This window comes from Ascaphus truei, chromosome 4 (genome assembly GCF_040206685.1).
Source record: "Ascaphus truei isolate aAscTru1 chromosome 4, aAscTru1.hap1, whole genome shotgun sequence".
In the NCBI taxonomy this organism is placed as follows: domain Eukaryota; kingdom Metazoa; phylum Chordata; class Amphibia; order Anura; family Ascaphidae; genus Ascaphus; species Ascaphus truei.
In genome coordinates, this window is record NC_134486.1 from 143,569,604 (window position 1) to 143,585,945 (window position 16,342).

A 16,342-nucleotide genomic window follows, 5' to 3' on the forward strand; every position below is an offset into this window, starting at 1 on the left:
TGATAATACCCCTGGTTTAGAAGGCATGGCTCTCCCAAGTCCTATAATCAACATCACTGCCCATGATCCAGTTAAAACGGAACATTTCTATGACATGATGTGTTCTTATTGATTTCCCCAATGTCCATATCTATTCATATCTGTCCACCTAGAGATTACAGAGGGGGTAAAACTGGTGAGTTAGTTTTTTGGATTCAGATACACTTGAAACAAGAAGATATTTTAGGATGCTTTAAATCAATAAATGTATTTCCAAATCTTTCATTAGCTGTCTACATTCAAGTGCAACATGTTTTTTTCTTTCTGTAATGAGAATGCAGCTTTGGGAGCTGTGATTGTATACAGGTACTTCGTAATATATAGCATGATTGTTTAGAAAGTGGGGAGAGATTGTTTCCAACAGTAATTCCAGCTTTCATTCTAATAGCCTTGATGCCCAGAAGATTCACAGAATACTGCTGGCTCTCTAACAGTATAGGGATTAACTTCTAATATGACTCTTGATTAAACTCTGAAATAGTGACTCCAATTACAGTGTGTAACTGGTGTTACAATTTACAGTGTGGAAATAAGATGGAATTACCACTATAGAAATCCCATGACGCAAAAGCTTCTAATATCATAGGTTATACAAATATTTCATTTTCATTTATATCCATGCATTTGAACAGGCCATAAAAGAAATAGGTTTGTTCATTACTTTGACATCTTCGATGAATTCCATTGACTACATTAGGAGTCTGGAAAAAATATAAAGTTGATATTTGTATGTACTTATTAGTCTCTTTAAAAGGTATAAAATAAGAGGTTTTTTTAACTGAACTCTTTTTAGGGAGAGTTAGCCAGCATGGTAAGAAGAAACCGCAGCCATCATTATTTCTGGTAGAAAATAATTGAATCAAAAATATTATAAATCACTATTGGGCAAAAAGAAATCTTGTTAAAATGTTGAATTAATAAAACATACATTGATTTTAGCATGCAAAGCGGCTACCTTTTACTACTTTTTTGAGGATGCACTAACAGCAGCATCTGAAGGTCTAAAAGGCATTTTAATGGGATAAATCTGTCTTTTATGGTTTGTGGTATTAATGACATTATCGGGACATGGTCACAACCCTTTTGTTGTCTATTTATTTTGTCTACCTTTGGTTGATTGATATTTGGGGGGAAAAAGGTAATTGAATAAAATAAAATGTTTAATTACGATCATACCTATGTGCAGTGGTCGACAAATCACCCAAAAATCTACTCGCCAATCTACTCGCCGAACAAAAAAATCTACTCACCACCTAGCTCTGCTCTGTGATGTTGCTCTTGCCCTCCCAGAATCCTCTCTGCTCCCCAGTTTCTGGGCCTCTCCTCGGGGGGCTGACGTGTTTGACTTGACCCCGGGGGCGGCTCCATGTCCCGGTGCCTCGCATTCTCCCGCTCGCTCTCTGAACCGTCTGAGGCAGCGGGACGTGCGCCGGCACAGAGAGAGTGACCAATCACAGATCAATTTGCGCAGAGCAGGGAGCCCACCAATCACAGTGCGAACCAGGGGAGACAGTGGCCAATCAGCTGAGAGCAGGGGCGGGGACCAGGGGGAGGGAACCCAGCAATCACAGCGTGGGGTACGGGCATGGGGATGCGATGCGAGGCGGCAAATCCCTGGGAGTCTGTAGCAATTGTAGGGCAATCAGCGGACGGGTGAGTATGCACATGCGCAGAGAGCAAGGCGGGGCCCAGAACTGCAAAAGGGAAGGAGCCGCCAGATAACAAAGCGGAGAGCAGCAGCCAATCAGCGGCGAGCAGGAGCCTCAATCACAAGGGAGGCGGGGCTTAGCGTGACATCCATCAATAATCCTTTTTTTTCCCTCCTTCAGCGCGGGGGAAATTCAGCACGAGCGGGGGAATTTAAACCACAGCATGTGTGCTGCTTGGGTCAATCGCCAAGGGGCAATTTTGAGTCGCCCCCGGCGAGTGGGCGACTGGGTTTGTCCAACACTGCCTATATGCATGTGACTTATGTATGTGAAAGGGTTAAAACCTCCAGCTATCCAGCTGACTCACGTCCCTGCAGGGCACAAAAAATTAGCAATATCTCCCCAAATACCGTCACACTACACCTCAATACGCTGCCACCACCAAGAATAATTTAAGGTCTTACTTACCCTCAGGTGTCCATGGTCCCCTGTTTACTAGAAAAGGATGTAGTTAACACAAAAAAACAATTTAGTAATATGTGTCTGAAAATGTGGATAAGCTCTTCAAAAGGTACTGGGTTTTCAATTATAGCCCAAAGACAGTAATTATTACATTTTAGAGTTAATATACAAAAAGTGGTACAGTGCTTGGTTACAGAAAATAAATGTTACAAAAATATACAATATATAAATGCAGCCAGTTTTCTAAAATAATAAAATAGAATATATACATTACCAATGAACAATATTAGATCCCTTCAAAGATCCCTTGAAGTTGAAAATATGAGAACTCATATGGATATAACACCCCTCTATGTTGAATTCTGCTTTTGATAATCAAATGCATTGTTTTTATGCTCAAAACTTTACCCCTGTTACCAGGACCAGCCAACCTTTTGTGGGTGTGTCTTATCTTGCATTCATCAATCTTTCATGACATTTAAGGCTGGGAGAGAGAATGATTTTAAACTCAAATGAATCGGAGTATAAAATATGCTATAACCCCTAGAATAATGCTACCCTCATCATTGCAGTCGTATGATTTTAATGCACGCCTGCACATCTGTCTTGACAGGGCTACTTCTAGTTTTGAGAGGGACACAAATATCTGACATCTGCAACCCAGATGTCCTGTCATATTTAGTGTCAGTACAATTCTGTATTTTGCTGGTAACAAATCTATTTATTTCTTATCCTTGAGAATTTCACCAGATTTTAATTATCATATATTATGAAAGCTGTAAGGAAATATAGAGTGCCCTTTCTGTCACCTTTTGTCTGCTAACCAAGGTCTCAGGGATTTTTGTGACGCCCCTTTTTGAAGTTAGCCTAGTGATCAGGTCAAATCTCTGGTACATCTCTACACTATCATGAGTCACTTCAATTATAAACATATTGATGTTTTATTGGCCCATTAAGGCAGATACCATGACGACCACAGGCCAATCTCACAGGAGACAGAGGAAAATAGGCATTTTACAATAGAAGTTAACCCCTTGGTTGCTGCATTTGTTCACAAAACATAACCTATTTGTCTCACACAAAAAGTTCTGATTTATCACACTCAAAACTCCAGGATGCTAGTAACTAAATGTTTTAACTTATTTTAATATTTCCACAAGTACAGGTAAATTCTAAACATACAAGCCCTTGCCATAGCATTGTCTGAATGTAAACGTTTGAAATCAAATGCTCATTTATGACTCAGGCAAAAAAAGTATTCACAAAATAGCAACGTTCTCTTTTGTTTCTGCTACTTTTGACCTGTCAGTTATTTAATCTATAATAAAATGTCTGCGTGCCTTTTTTTTTTTAAAGGATCAATCTAAGCCAGGGGTGCGCTGCGCCCCCCTGCCTGCTCTCCCCCTGTGTCGCGCCCCCCCTCTAGCGTCAAATGACACACACGTGACCCACAGCGTCATTTGACGATGTGTCTACATGGCAACGGCATCATTTGACCCCCGTTGCCATGGAGATGAGTTGACAAGGAAGCCAGTTTGCGCACCGCTGATCTAAGCCATTGATTTTTTTTCTTTTTACCATAGGTGTGAACCCTGTTAATTTCAGCTCCGGGGACCCCTGCTTACAGAGATACTTAACTCAAATGTGGATGCCCTTATCTCTATGATTTTCAAAGCTCCTGCATCACGCAGGTCAATAGGTAGCCGCAAAGGATGACGTCGCTGCTTCCAATTGGCCCACAGGGTGCGGGAGCTTTGAAATGCGGCCATTACGTGATCTCTGCTATACGAGCAGAGTGGCTACCAGTAACTACTATGGGGGTAAATATTTCTGGAAGCAGGTGGTCCCCAGAGATGAACTTAATGGGGTTCATCTCCGGAGACCCCCCGCTTCAATCCTGTAAATATATCACACACAAAAATCGCCCACTTGGATTGCCGCTTTTGATACATGAATGGGTCATGCATTCACATTGTTCTGGTGCAGAATAACATTTCTTCACATTAACAAAAGTGTTGGAAAACCTCCACTTTTGTTTATTGGTGCTTTAGCATTGGGCTGTAAGGCTGATAAGAATCTATGTAAAGAACAAACAGTGCTGCTCCATTGATTACTTTGCTTATTCACAGATGCGAGTGTCTGTCTGGCCTATGCAGCTTTCCTGTGTGTGAAGCCGGATCAATCCCTCGTATAGTGTCTCGAGGTGATGGAACGCCTGGGAAGTGCTGCGACGTCTTTGAATGTGTTAATGGTAAGTGCATTCCTTTTTCCCTTTGCATTCTTTGCACAACATGTATGGGACACTGGTTTGAATTAGATAAGAGATCTCCCAGAGGACCAAACTGAAACACAACAGAGACAAAGCGCTCCATGCGTCAGCTGAAAATCTTGGACATGAGGCTACATAATAAAATTAGAGGGTACGAAAAGGACACCTCAGTTCTTTAACCTTTCATACAATTTACAAGTCGACTGGATCTGTTTAATTAATAGTGTGAAAGAAGATTATAGTTTGCATTCAGGATGCACATCAATGAAAAGGAAGAAAAAAGGACGAGGGCGATGCATCAAAGGTGATTTAATGATTCGTGGGTGTGGGGTTGTTCATTTATCTGATTTAATAATTCAATTTATGTGTGTTTCATGCTAATTTAATTCATTGTTGACAACACAATGTTTTCCAACCTCCTGGTCAAGCTGTGAATGATCTTATCTCTCACCATTTAACTGAACAGAATGAATTGCTGCAAGTAACTTGCAGGCATGTAAAGGTTTTGACATGTTTGAAGTCCAAATTAGATAAATCCTATTAAGAGAGATCAATCTGCGGTGGTAGCATGTGATAGGACGTGGATGCTGAAATTTTCTAGATATAGTGGAACAAAGACAGAGGCCGTGTTCTTAATATGATTTATATATGGCAATATATCCATGTGTATTCAGTTTATTATTAATATTGGTGTTAACCATCACAGTTCAGAACCATTGTATGGTGGTTAGTGTGCTGATAAGGATCGTACAAGGGCATACCATTGCTTTCAACAATCTTTCACCAAATCTTATAGTGGAATACAGTTGCTAGGGATTTCAACTATTTGAATTGTAATTATGGGCTACACAATGTATTACAATTAAATAGTTTGCTTACTGGCAGATCTAAATCCCAGGTGGAAATAGCCTAGGAATGCTCAAAAAAAAACTTTAGTCCATCACAAATACAATACCTCCATCTAGCCTCTACTGGGAAGATTGCTGCTGCTGAGAGCTCCCAGTGGGACAAGAAACCCAAAATTGCACTCAAGAGAGAATAAACATTAAAGGGACTCCACAATATGTCCCAGGCCAATAGCCCAGTGCTACGCAACGCGAAACAAAAAAGTTTTATTATATACAAAACGGAGATACCACTCTCCAGAGAGATACCATTCAACCTATATATTTTTATTATTCATGTTCCAAGGTGTATTTTATTGTTGTCCAACGGTTTGCTGAACACCGAGTTGATTTCCTCTTCTGCGCATGTGCCGCACTGTTGCCTGCCTCTGTGGTTGCCAAGTGAGGTCTGAATCATTACTGGCAGACGCTGTTACTCAAAGCAGAGTGGGCGCTCTGACGTCACAGAAGGGCCCGCGGGACCACGCCGTCACGCTGCCTGACTGATCGGGAAACACAGTGAGGTCTGCAGAGGAACTTGTGTACTACTTGCGAGCAAAGGACAACCACTCCCCAGGATCCACTAAGCGCATTGACGCTATTTACAGGACATTGAGACTGTGGCAGAGTCATCAATTATCTGGCATTTCACCTACCTGTAGGTGGAAAGGAGAGTGAAGCTCTGGTGGTTCCTGGTTGCAGACACTGGTAACTGCCACTCTGTGGCTCTATGCTTGATTAATCTACCTTGATGTACGCATAACCTTGAAACACCTTATATATAAACATAGTTTATTACATTTTTCACGATGAGTGTTGTGCGCTTTGTTTGTTTTTTTGTTACTAGATTCTAGGGTCTTGGGCTACCCTTTACACAGCAGCAGACGCTCATCTACATTGGTATATATTTATTTACCTTTTCCACATGGTGGGGTGTTTTTTTTTTTTTTAATTTAAATTGACATCACAATTAACACTTTGTATTAAGAATATATTTTAGTGCTCACTTATTTGTTTTTTCTATTTCTTTACTGCAGCTGTCTTCAGTTGTTGTTTGTTGTTGTTTGTTCGTGGGTCTTTCTGGCTTAAGTTTTGTCTTCAGCAAGTGCTCGATCGGGTTGAGATCAGGTGATTGACTCCTGGGTTGCTTTCGCAGTATGTTTTGGGTCATTGTCCATCTGTAAAGTGAAGCGCTGTCCAATCAACTTCGCTGAATTTGGCTGAATCTGGGCAGACAATATATCCCTATACACTTCAGAATTCATCCGGCTGCTTCTGTCTTCTGTCACATCATCAATAAACACTAGTTACCCAGTGCCATTGTAAGCCATGCATGCCCATGCCATCACACTGCCTCCACCGTGTTTTACTGATTATGTGGTATGCTTTGGATAATGAGCCGTTCCAAGCCTTCTCCATACTTTTTTCTTCCCATCATTCTGATACAAGTTGATCTTAGCTTCATCTGTCCATGAATGCTGTTCCAGAACTGGGCTGGCTTTTTTAGATATTGTTTGTCAAAATCTAATCTGACCTTTCTATTATTGAGGCTTATGAATGGTTTGCACCTTGTGGTGAACCCTCTGTATTTGCTCTCTTGAAGTCTTCTCTTTATGGTAGACTTGGATAATGATATGCCTACCTCCTGGAGAGTGTTCTTCACTTGGCTGGATGTTGTGAAGGGGTTTTTCTTTACCATGGAAAGGATCCTATGATCATCCACCACTGTTGTCTTCCGTGGACGTCCAGGCCTTTTTGTGTTGCAGAGCTCACCAGTGCGTTCTTTTTTTTCTCAGAATGTACCAAACTGTAGATTTGGCCACTCCTAATGTTCCTGCTATCTCTCTGGTGGATTTTCTTTTTTTTTTGCAGCCTATGGATGCCCTGTTTCACTTGCATTGAGAGCTCCTTTGACCGCATGTTGTGGGTTCACAGCAACAGCTTCCAAATGTGAATTTCACACCTGGAATCAACTTCAGACCTTTTACCTGCTTAATTGATGATGAAATAATGAAGGATTAGCCCACATCTGTCCATGAAACAGCTTTTGAGTCAATTGTCCAATTACTTTTGGTCCCTTGAAAAAGAGGGGTCTACATATTAAAGAGATGTAATTCCTAAACCCTTTCTCCAATTTGGATGTGAATACCCTCAAATTAAATCTGATAGACTGCACTTTAAGCCCATATTCATTATTTAACTGTAACTTGAATTTATTTTGGTACACAGCCGAAATAACAAAACTTGTATCACTTGTCCAATTATTTCCGGACCTAACTGTATATATATTATAGGCGTCTGTAACAGTTATAGGATAGATTGAAATGTGAGATAGCTTTAGTTTTGAAAGAACTTAGACAAGTGGTGCTTGTGGGTCTCTGGTAGATTGTTCCAGTTTTGGTGTTAGCGGTAAGAGAAGGAGGAGAGGCCAGATACTTTGCTGAACCTTGGGATCATGAACAGTCTTTTGGAGTCAGATCTCAGATGATAAGTGCTGCATGTGGTATGGGTGAGGAGCTTGTTCAGATAGACGGTAGTTGCCCAGAAAGTATTTAAAGGCAAGACAGGAAACATGAGCTTTACGCCAAGATTCAAGTGATGACCAAACTAGTTATTTGAGCAATTTGCAGTGATGTGTGTTGTAGTTGCATTGGAGAACAAAATGGCATATTGAATTGTAGAGGGTGTCAAGTTTTCAACTTTAAAACCAGGCATAGATCCCTTTTGCAATGTAGGTTCTACTGACCATTATCTCGTCTACATTGAACACTTGTTTAGCTCAATAGCCACTATCCTCTATAATCTTTGCTAGTTTAGCAAGTAAAGTTTTAGCTGCCTCCTCATCAGCACTAACAGCATCCTCAGTCACTTTAATGTTATGCAAGTTTGCCCTGTCTTTAAAACGTATAAACCAGCCCTTACTTGTAGTGAATTCTTGGACCCTTCTTCATGCTGCTGCTTAATGCCCTCTAAAAGACTCAAAACCTTGACTTGAATTATAGCTAAACTAATAGGCATACAACGCTGGAATTGATCTTCCAGCATACAGTATGATGAGGAATTTGTCAACCTCAGCAATAAGTCAATCATGTTACCTTATTGTTTTTGCTTGCATAGGAGCTGAGCCCTTAACCTGCTTCAATATTCTGGCCTTGTCTTTTCAGAATGCACTTTTTGGTCCTTGGGGACTCAAGTTAGGAACCTCTGCATTAGCACATCTCTGCTTCAGGCTCCAACTGAGTCCCGGATCCAAAGTCACTTGAGGACAGAACCAGGGGTTGTTTGCTCGCACCAGTAGGCACATTGACCGTTTGAGAGAGCTTGTATTGGAGGGTGTAAGGTTGTATCTGCCTGGTGGCCTATTTGGTCTTCTCTTTTATGGGAAACAGTCACTACTTCCAGTCGCCGTTTTGTCTGGGCAGCAGCACAAATTTCTTAGAAATTGAGCCTTACAATGAGAAGCTTTATTGCTGATGCTCGGCCTGAGTGCACAGCTCATCTGTGCATTTATCAGGCTCGCCCATTCCGCTGCCTTGACCTTCATCTTGCTTGGTTGATTTGATAGACAGGTGCCGAGGTCCAGAGGTCCCAAAGATATTTTTAGCTAGTGCTGATAGTAAACATTTTAATATAGCAATCCTTCCCAAAAGCCATTTCACTGAAATGATTTACCTACATTTCCAGTGTTTCCCTTTTCTAACATTACTTCCTCCCCACATCTCTTTAAGTTATTCCATATGGAAATTCAAGTGACTGACAGTTGGAAACCAGCAGAGAATCTGGACGTCTGCTTTTGTGGCATTTTATTTTATCGTTCTCAAATTCTAGCTTTTGTGTTGGTTTGTTTCTATGATATGAAGAAAAGTTAGTTTTCCACATAGAAGTTGTTGCCTAAACTGTGACAGATGGTAGAGATCATTAGCCACCTTTCAATGGTATTTAACGATCATTCATTAATACCAATCGGCAAAAAGTAATGCATTTGTTGTAGTAAAAATCTGGACTAGACATGCTCATTCTTTGGCTGGTAACACCATCCAGTCAGCCTTGGTAGGAACACTGCAATTATCTATCTTGTCTTGGGTGATTTTGCTTCTGGTAATTGATGAAGCAAGAAATCCAGTAATGACGGCTCCTTGTAATCCCCCTAATTGTGAGTAAAACCTCTTTCTTATTCAACAGGGCTTCAAAGGCCTTTTTTCATTCCACTTCCTAGTATGGTTAGAGAGAGGAATGGAGATTGTTTTTTTTTGGATTATTCATTTTGTCTTTCACTAAGAAGAGGAGAAAGCTTTATGGTCAGCTTCCCCCGAAGTTCAGGTCAGGAACATTTGGGAGATTAGCGGTTTAAATGAAAGTCAACTCTGGTCTGAAATCTTTTGCTGCCGAAGAAGGAAATTAAGTAGAGAAGCGTGTCTTTATTAACCCATGCCACACCACCATAAAAATCTTTATTTTAAATATCAACTAAGAATAAGATGACTCAAGAAGAATTCAACAATACAACTATATTCCAAGGCTACAGTTGGAAAAAAGGGGGGAAGAAAGGTATAAGCTATCACCATTAAAGGAAAATATATATAACCTCAGCCCTATGCACGCAAAACAGGTCTCAGTGACTCGTAGGAAAAATCCTACAATGAATGTTGGGGTATCAGTTGCAAAAATACAATAAAAATAAAAATATCACACATAAACATGGATATACAGTACAGTACATATCTCAAGTCCACAAGAATACTAGGATGAAGTCCAATCCTGAGAGTGCAGCCCTCTTCCAACTGGAAACAACCCAAACATCCAAATGAATACTACAGATAAAGAGAAGAGCACACAACTCATAGTGTAGTATATTATTTTACTTGACAACGAATAAAAGAGGGAATGAGTGGCTCAGTGAGTAAAGACATTGACTGGCACTGATTTTGAAGCAGGGTAACCTGGTTCAATTCCTGGTATCGGCTCCTTGTGACCTTGGGCAAGTCACTTTATTTCAATCATAGGGGGTTATGCACTAAGCAGTGATAAGTGGTTTTTCTGGGTGCTATGCACAAAGCAGTGACAAGTGCTTTTAAGTGAGATAAATGCCTTTATAGCGTGATACTGCTTGCTGTGAGATTCACAAACCAGTGATGACAGTGCAGTATCGTGCTATAATATCTTTTTATCTCACTTAAAAGCACTTATCACTGCTCGGTGCATAACCCCCATTGATTGTAAGCTCCACGGGGCAGGGACTGTGTCTACAAAAATTGTCTCTGCCCCGTGGAGCTTACAATCAATGGGGGTTATGCACCAAGCAGTGATAAGTGCTTTTAAGTGAGATAAAAAGACATTATAGCACGATATGCTAGCAGCGCTATACAAGAACATGCTATTATTCTTAACGAAAGAACAAAAGCACCTTTACAAACGTCCATAAACAGCATACAAAACAGGAGTTGGGGGAGTACTGCAGTCGGCGTAACTTTCCGCCTTCCCAGGCGCGTCCGTCAGTGTAGACAACAGGATTCTTCTGTCTTTCCGTACACTTTGACATCCTAAAGTCACCTCCACTAGATGGACCAGGGAAAAAAGTCTCTGCTTCTCCCTCACACGGCCGTCAATCTGCTCCTCTCCAAGTCCCACAAAATTGCCCACATAGAACTAGCCTTCGAGTTTTGAGGAATCTCCTCTTCGTCAGGGGTGTAGTTCTCTATGGCCTTTCCAGAGTATAAATACAATTTGGTATAGTATGGCAACCAGAGTGTAAACGTTGCCAAGGTAACCTAAAAAATGGCTACTCTTGTAATAATATACATAATGTACTATTGCAACATCGTTAAAATACTCATCTCCATATATATTAAAGAAAATAAACAAAAAGTATTACATAGCCAAAAGCACAATAGCAAACAGAGAATATAAACATGCAGACCCACTTGGCTCACAAACAGAAAACAATAATAATTCAAAGTAAATAATCTGAATAATGCTAATTCAACAAACAAAAATAAGGTACAGTAGAAGTGATACCTTCATTAGCTCATGCGTGGTCAAAAAGACCACAACGGTTCCTTCAGGCAGATGTTTTAACCAATTTAATCAAATTGCATCCAGGTTGTTGCCAATATTTCAACATGAAAAGTCATATTCAATTTACAAATCTAATTTGGCCTCAAAGCTACTATAGCAGGTGATGTGATCCATGTAATATTTAGGTCAGTGCACTGTATTCATTTTAGCATTCAATATTTCTGGACTGTTCAGTCTCACAGCAGTCATGTATATAGATTTGGTGATGGTTTATGTAGATATGTACGGATGAGATAGGAATAAACCCGATCAGCTACTATTTTCGATGCCTGCAGCACACAGATAATCAATTCACTACAAGGCCCACCATTATGGTTAATAACCTATGAGTCTTATAACACTGGGATTATACAACGTCGCAGCCTGGCTACTGTATTTCCACTTGAGTTTGCTCCTTTCATGGTCGATATATATATATAAGGCTTTATAATTGAGCTATGAAATCTTTTTCATTTCGACAGAGATATTTGGGGTAAACACGCAGCATAAATTCACACGCAATTTCAAATGTTACTTTGTTTTATAGGCTCTTCTTTTAATGAGGAAACTTAGGGCCTCATGCAGTAAGCGTTGATAAGGGAAATATGGCCATGTTATAGCCAAAATTGGGTTTGAGATTCAGTAAGCGCCGATAAGTGCTTCATATCGCCAGGTTTCGGAGCCGATAATTTGGTTATGGCCAGTCGCCTGCCGATAAGCCTGTTTTCGACACTGATCGCCACTTTTTTAAATCGGCTGGATTCAACAAAAAAAAACAGCTTATCGGGGCTGATCGGCACTACGAAATTGAGATGTTATGGCCGATTTCTCCCGCCAACTAAAGTTGGCAGTTTGGACGGGAGAACGATCGCTAAGGCTGCCGGAACGGCACTTAGAAAAAAAACATCTTCTGTACATCAATGGAAGTCAATGGAGCGGGGACGTATAACAGTATAGTACTGTTTACGTTTCATTGCTCACAATACAAGGGGGATTTGCATTACAGTGTGGGGGCATTCCCTGCATTGTGTCACAGCTGATGTGTCTTATTTGCATAACATTCGACTTTTACATGTTTTCAGCATTTGCGGGTCACATTACTCATCATGTGATGATGTGGCAAGGGAAAATACTATACTACACTCTTAAAGGAGAACCTCACATCATATCACACATTTTACTCAACTCAGCGACAATTATTTACATGATGTCACACATGTCACACATGTCACACATACACAGTATATTCATCTTCCTTTACATTACACAATGCTTGTAATGTGACACGCATCTTTAAACGTTCATGTACATCTGTCTTCTCATGTTTACATATACTTTTGGGTCCTCCCTATTTTCATGACGTCACTTATTGGACGCTCAATCACATTGCATGTTTACATTGTAACCGTTGCATTACAAGCACTTCAACCTAACTTATACACACATGTACAGTAATTCATCATTGGGACACCTTGTAAACTCATTCTATACCAACTATCCTCCTTACACAAATGCATGCATATGCACACGACTATTCATTGTTGCCAACATGTCACAATAACATGGATAATTACACATGTTACACAAAACTTTTCCCACGTCAATCTCAGCCTTTTTGTCTCATTACATGACTGACTCTTGCGTTCACAAGTGTTACATGCATTGCACATGCAACTATTTATTTGCAAGCAATCTTTGTACAAAGCTTCACGTCACATCATTGCCAAATATCATCATTCCCTGCAGAATACACACAACAAATACTTAGAACAACAAGTGCACACAGCTTGCCACAGAAGTACTTTATTATGTTAATGTAACACCTTGCATTTTACTATGTCACCTGACATCATCACATACCTATTTAAAGGACGCACATTACCTGCTCATTCACAGCTACTCATTTCAAAATGTTGCGAATGTTTAGGAGACGCAGGAACATTCTTTTCTATGACATGCTTGCTGATCAAGAGAATGATATAGGGCAAGGTAGGGACACACCGAGGGACAGTGACAGTGACGCGGATACGACAGGGACAGGGAGAGGGACAGGCCGAGGGACAGGTAGAGGGACAGGAGATCAGAGGAGAAGACAGAGGAGACAACTTGTGCCTCGTCCGCGTCTGTACAGGGAGAGAACCCTGTTAGATGGGATGAGTGAGGAGGAGATTGTAAGTCGCTATCGTTTGAGTTCAGCAGCAATCTTAGCTCTTTATGAGGAGATAAGGGGGGATTTAGATTTTTTCACAGCCAGAGGTCGTGCAGTCCCTGGGCTTGTTAAAATGCTGTGCTCATTACATTATCTTGCTTCCGCGTCATACCAGACAACTGTGGGCATAGTGGGCGGGGTCTCGCAATCTACATTCTCGCGGGCCTTGACCCAGTTTCTCTATGCACTCAATAGACGCGCTAGGAATTATATTCATTTTCCTACAGAGGCAACAGAGTGGCTGGAAGTCAGGACTGGCTTTTATAATATAGCAGGGATACCATCTGTGCTGGGTGCAATCGATTGCACACATGTTGCTTTGATTGCACCTAGTCAGAGTGAGCATGTGTACCGCAATCGGAAGCACTACCATTCACTCAATGTACAGGTGGTATGTGATGCCACGATGAGGATAATGCATGTGGTACCCAAGTTCCCTGGTTCCAGTCACGATTCCTCTATCCTGAGGAACTCTTCAGTCTTCCATGCGTTCGAAGAGGGACATTTTGAACCTGGTTGGCTGCTGGGTGAGTACATATTTACATGTTCTAACACAAAACACATGTTGATTTAGGAATGTTGGCATTGTACAATTTGATCACTAATGTCAGCTTATGTGTGCTCCATTCATTATAGGTGACTCAGGATACGGAATTAGGCCGTGGCTCTTGACTCCGGTGCTAAACCCTCAAACTGAAGCAGAGGACAGGTACAATGCAGCCCATATATCTACAAGATCTGTTATAGAGAGGACATTTGGCCTACTCAAGACCAGGTTTAGGTGTCTGGACAGAACTGGTGGGGCTCTTCTATACAAGCCTCAAAAAGTGTCTGATATTATCCTTGCCTGTTGCATTTTGCACAATGTTGCACTCAGGCACAATGTACAGTCAGACCTAGCTGAGGCTTTGGTAGACGAGCATCCCACCCATGTAGCTGCTGAAAATGAACAAACAGCCAGTGGTGGCCAGACACGACAGAATCTCATCAATTCATTTTTTTCTTGTAAGTACAAACTCATATGTTCCTAGTACTACTTTTATAGTTTAATTATGTTATATTAACAATAATGTTTCTTTATATAACCTTCTGTTAGGACACAGATGAATATGGGTTGCACACCTTTCTTTTCTCTGCTGTGTGCACAAAGGGATGTGGCACCGGTATGTTATTGTTGCACAGGTTATATAATCCCTCTTCAATTGTACTTTAGTTGTGTGTATGTGAATACAACTTGGGTAACAAAGCAATAATATTTTAGCATTGTGTTATTCCTTATGCTAAGACAAAACACATATTATGCCCATAATCATTCATGCTTCTAGTATGCTTACATACAATGTTATTGGTGCAGTGTAACATGTACATCCATATGATGTGTACACCAGGCTGATTTACATTTTGAATGTCATGAAATATACATGGTGTTGTACATTTAACACCAAATACACACTTTGCTGTGTTGTTTACGGTACTGAAGATGGCATGTCAATGTTTGCAATTTATATATTGTTCCTTTGCATTATAGGTATATCTCCAGTATGACTGATCATGGTATGTATATTTGCTGACATCTCTCATAAGATGTGGCTACCTCAATCTTCCTATAATTATTGGAACTAAAAACCCAACATATTGGTTTAAACACAAATGTTACATATATGTACTTTCTGTATCATGTATATGCATTTAGCTACTCTTGAGCTTTCATGTGCATTGTATTACAAAATGATTACTCACATTTCATCACATTTTATGTATGTTTCCTTATAATTTCCATTAATGTAATATAGAGGTGGTTGGAGAAAAGGGGATAACTGTACTTATTTGTTTACTTACGGGAGCACATTCATCACTAGCATAGACACACTTTTTAAGACAACTGTTTGTGTCTCTATCAATTGGTGTAGGATCCATGTATAACACCGACAAATGATAACACCAGCTTTATTATGGTAGCTTATATCATCATATTGACTATACTATGTATTTCTAAACGATTAATAAACACAGTAAACTATAGTTAGTTAGGTTAATGAAATATACACAGAAACGTACTTCATAACATGATGGTGATGTCATATTCAGAACATCATGCATTGGAGGGGACCATAACATCTGGCCAGTAACATTATTTGCTACAGTCCCAAACCATTTTATCTACATACCCATGTAACAAGAGATTTTAAAAATAAATGGCTACTTGGTTGTAAGTGTCCTTTACATTGGGAGAAGGAGTGGCTCACTGAGTAAAGACACACACTGGCACTGATAGTTTGAAGCAGGGGAGTCTGGTTCAATTCCCGGTGTGGGCTCCTTGTGACCTTGGCCAAGTCACTTTATCTCCCTGTGCCTCATGCGGCAAAAAAACATTTGTACGTTCCACGGGCCAGGGACCTCAGGCTGAAACATGTGTCTGTAAATCGCTGCGTACAACTAGCAGCCCTATACATGAACATGCTCATATTATTATTATTATTGTTACATAGTTTCGACAGTCATACGTTCCATTACATATTATAATACACAAATGTGTTAGCAGAGTGGGAATGGTTGTTATATATAAAACACACCATGTCATAAAATGTTAGTAGTCATTAAAGAACACTCAATAAAAATTCATGAGGCACTCTTTTGCAACATCATTATGTTAATTAAGTGCTTATGCAATATAGGCATAAGGGTATCACATTTTTAATTGTTTGTTAATAAGCGCTGCAAGCAATATAAAATTAGTTCCATATGTAGTATAGTAGTCGGTGGCTCCTCCTCACAA

The 16,342-nt window shown here is 40.3% G+C and overlaps 1 protein-coding gene across 2 annotated transcripts in view; it reads left to right on the plus strand.

Annotated features, from left to right (window-relative positions):
- CRIM1 (cysteine rich transmembrane BMP regulator 1) overlaps positions 1-16,342 on the plus strand; it is a 700,781-nt gene that overhangs the window by 302,579 nt on the left and 381,860 nt on the right. For both annotated transcript variants that reach the window (XM_075596630.1, XM_075596631.1), the window contains exon 5: positions 4,280-4,401. In XM_075596630.1, coding sequence (XP_075452745.1) covers positions 4,280-4,401 — 122 coding nt within the window. The remainder of the gene's footprint in view (positions 1-4,279; positions 4,402-16,342) is intronic.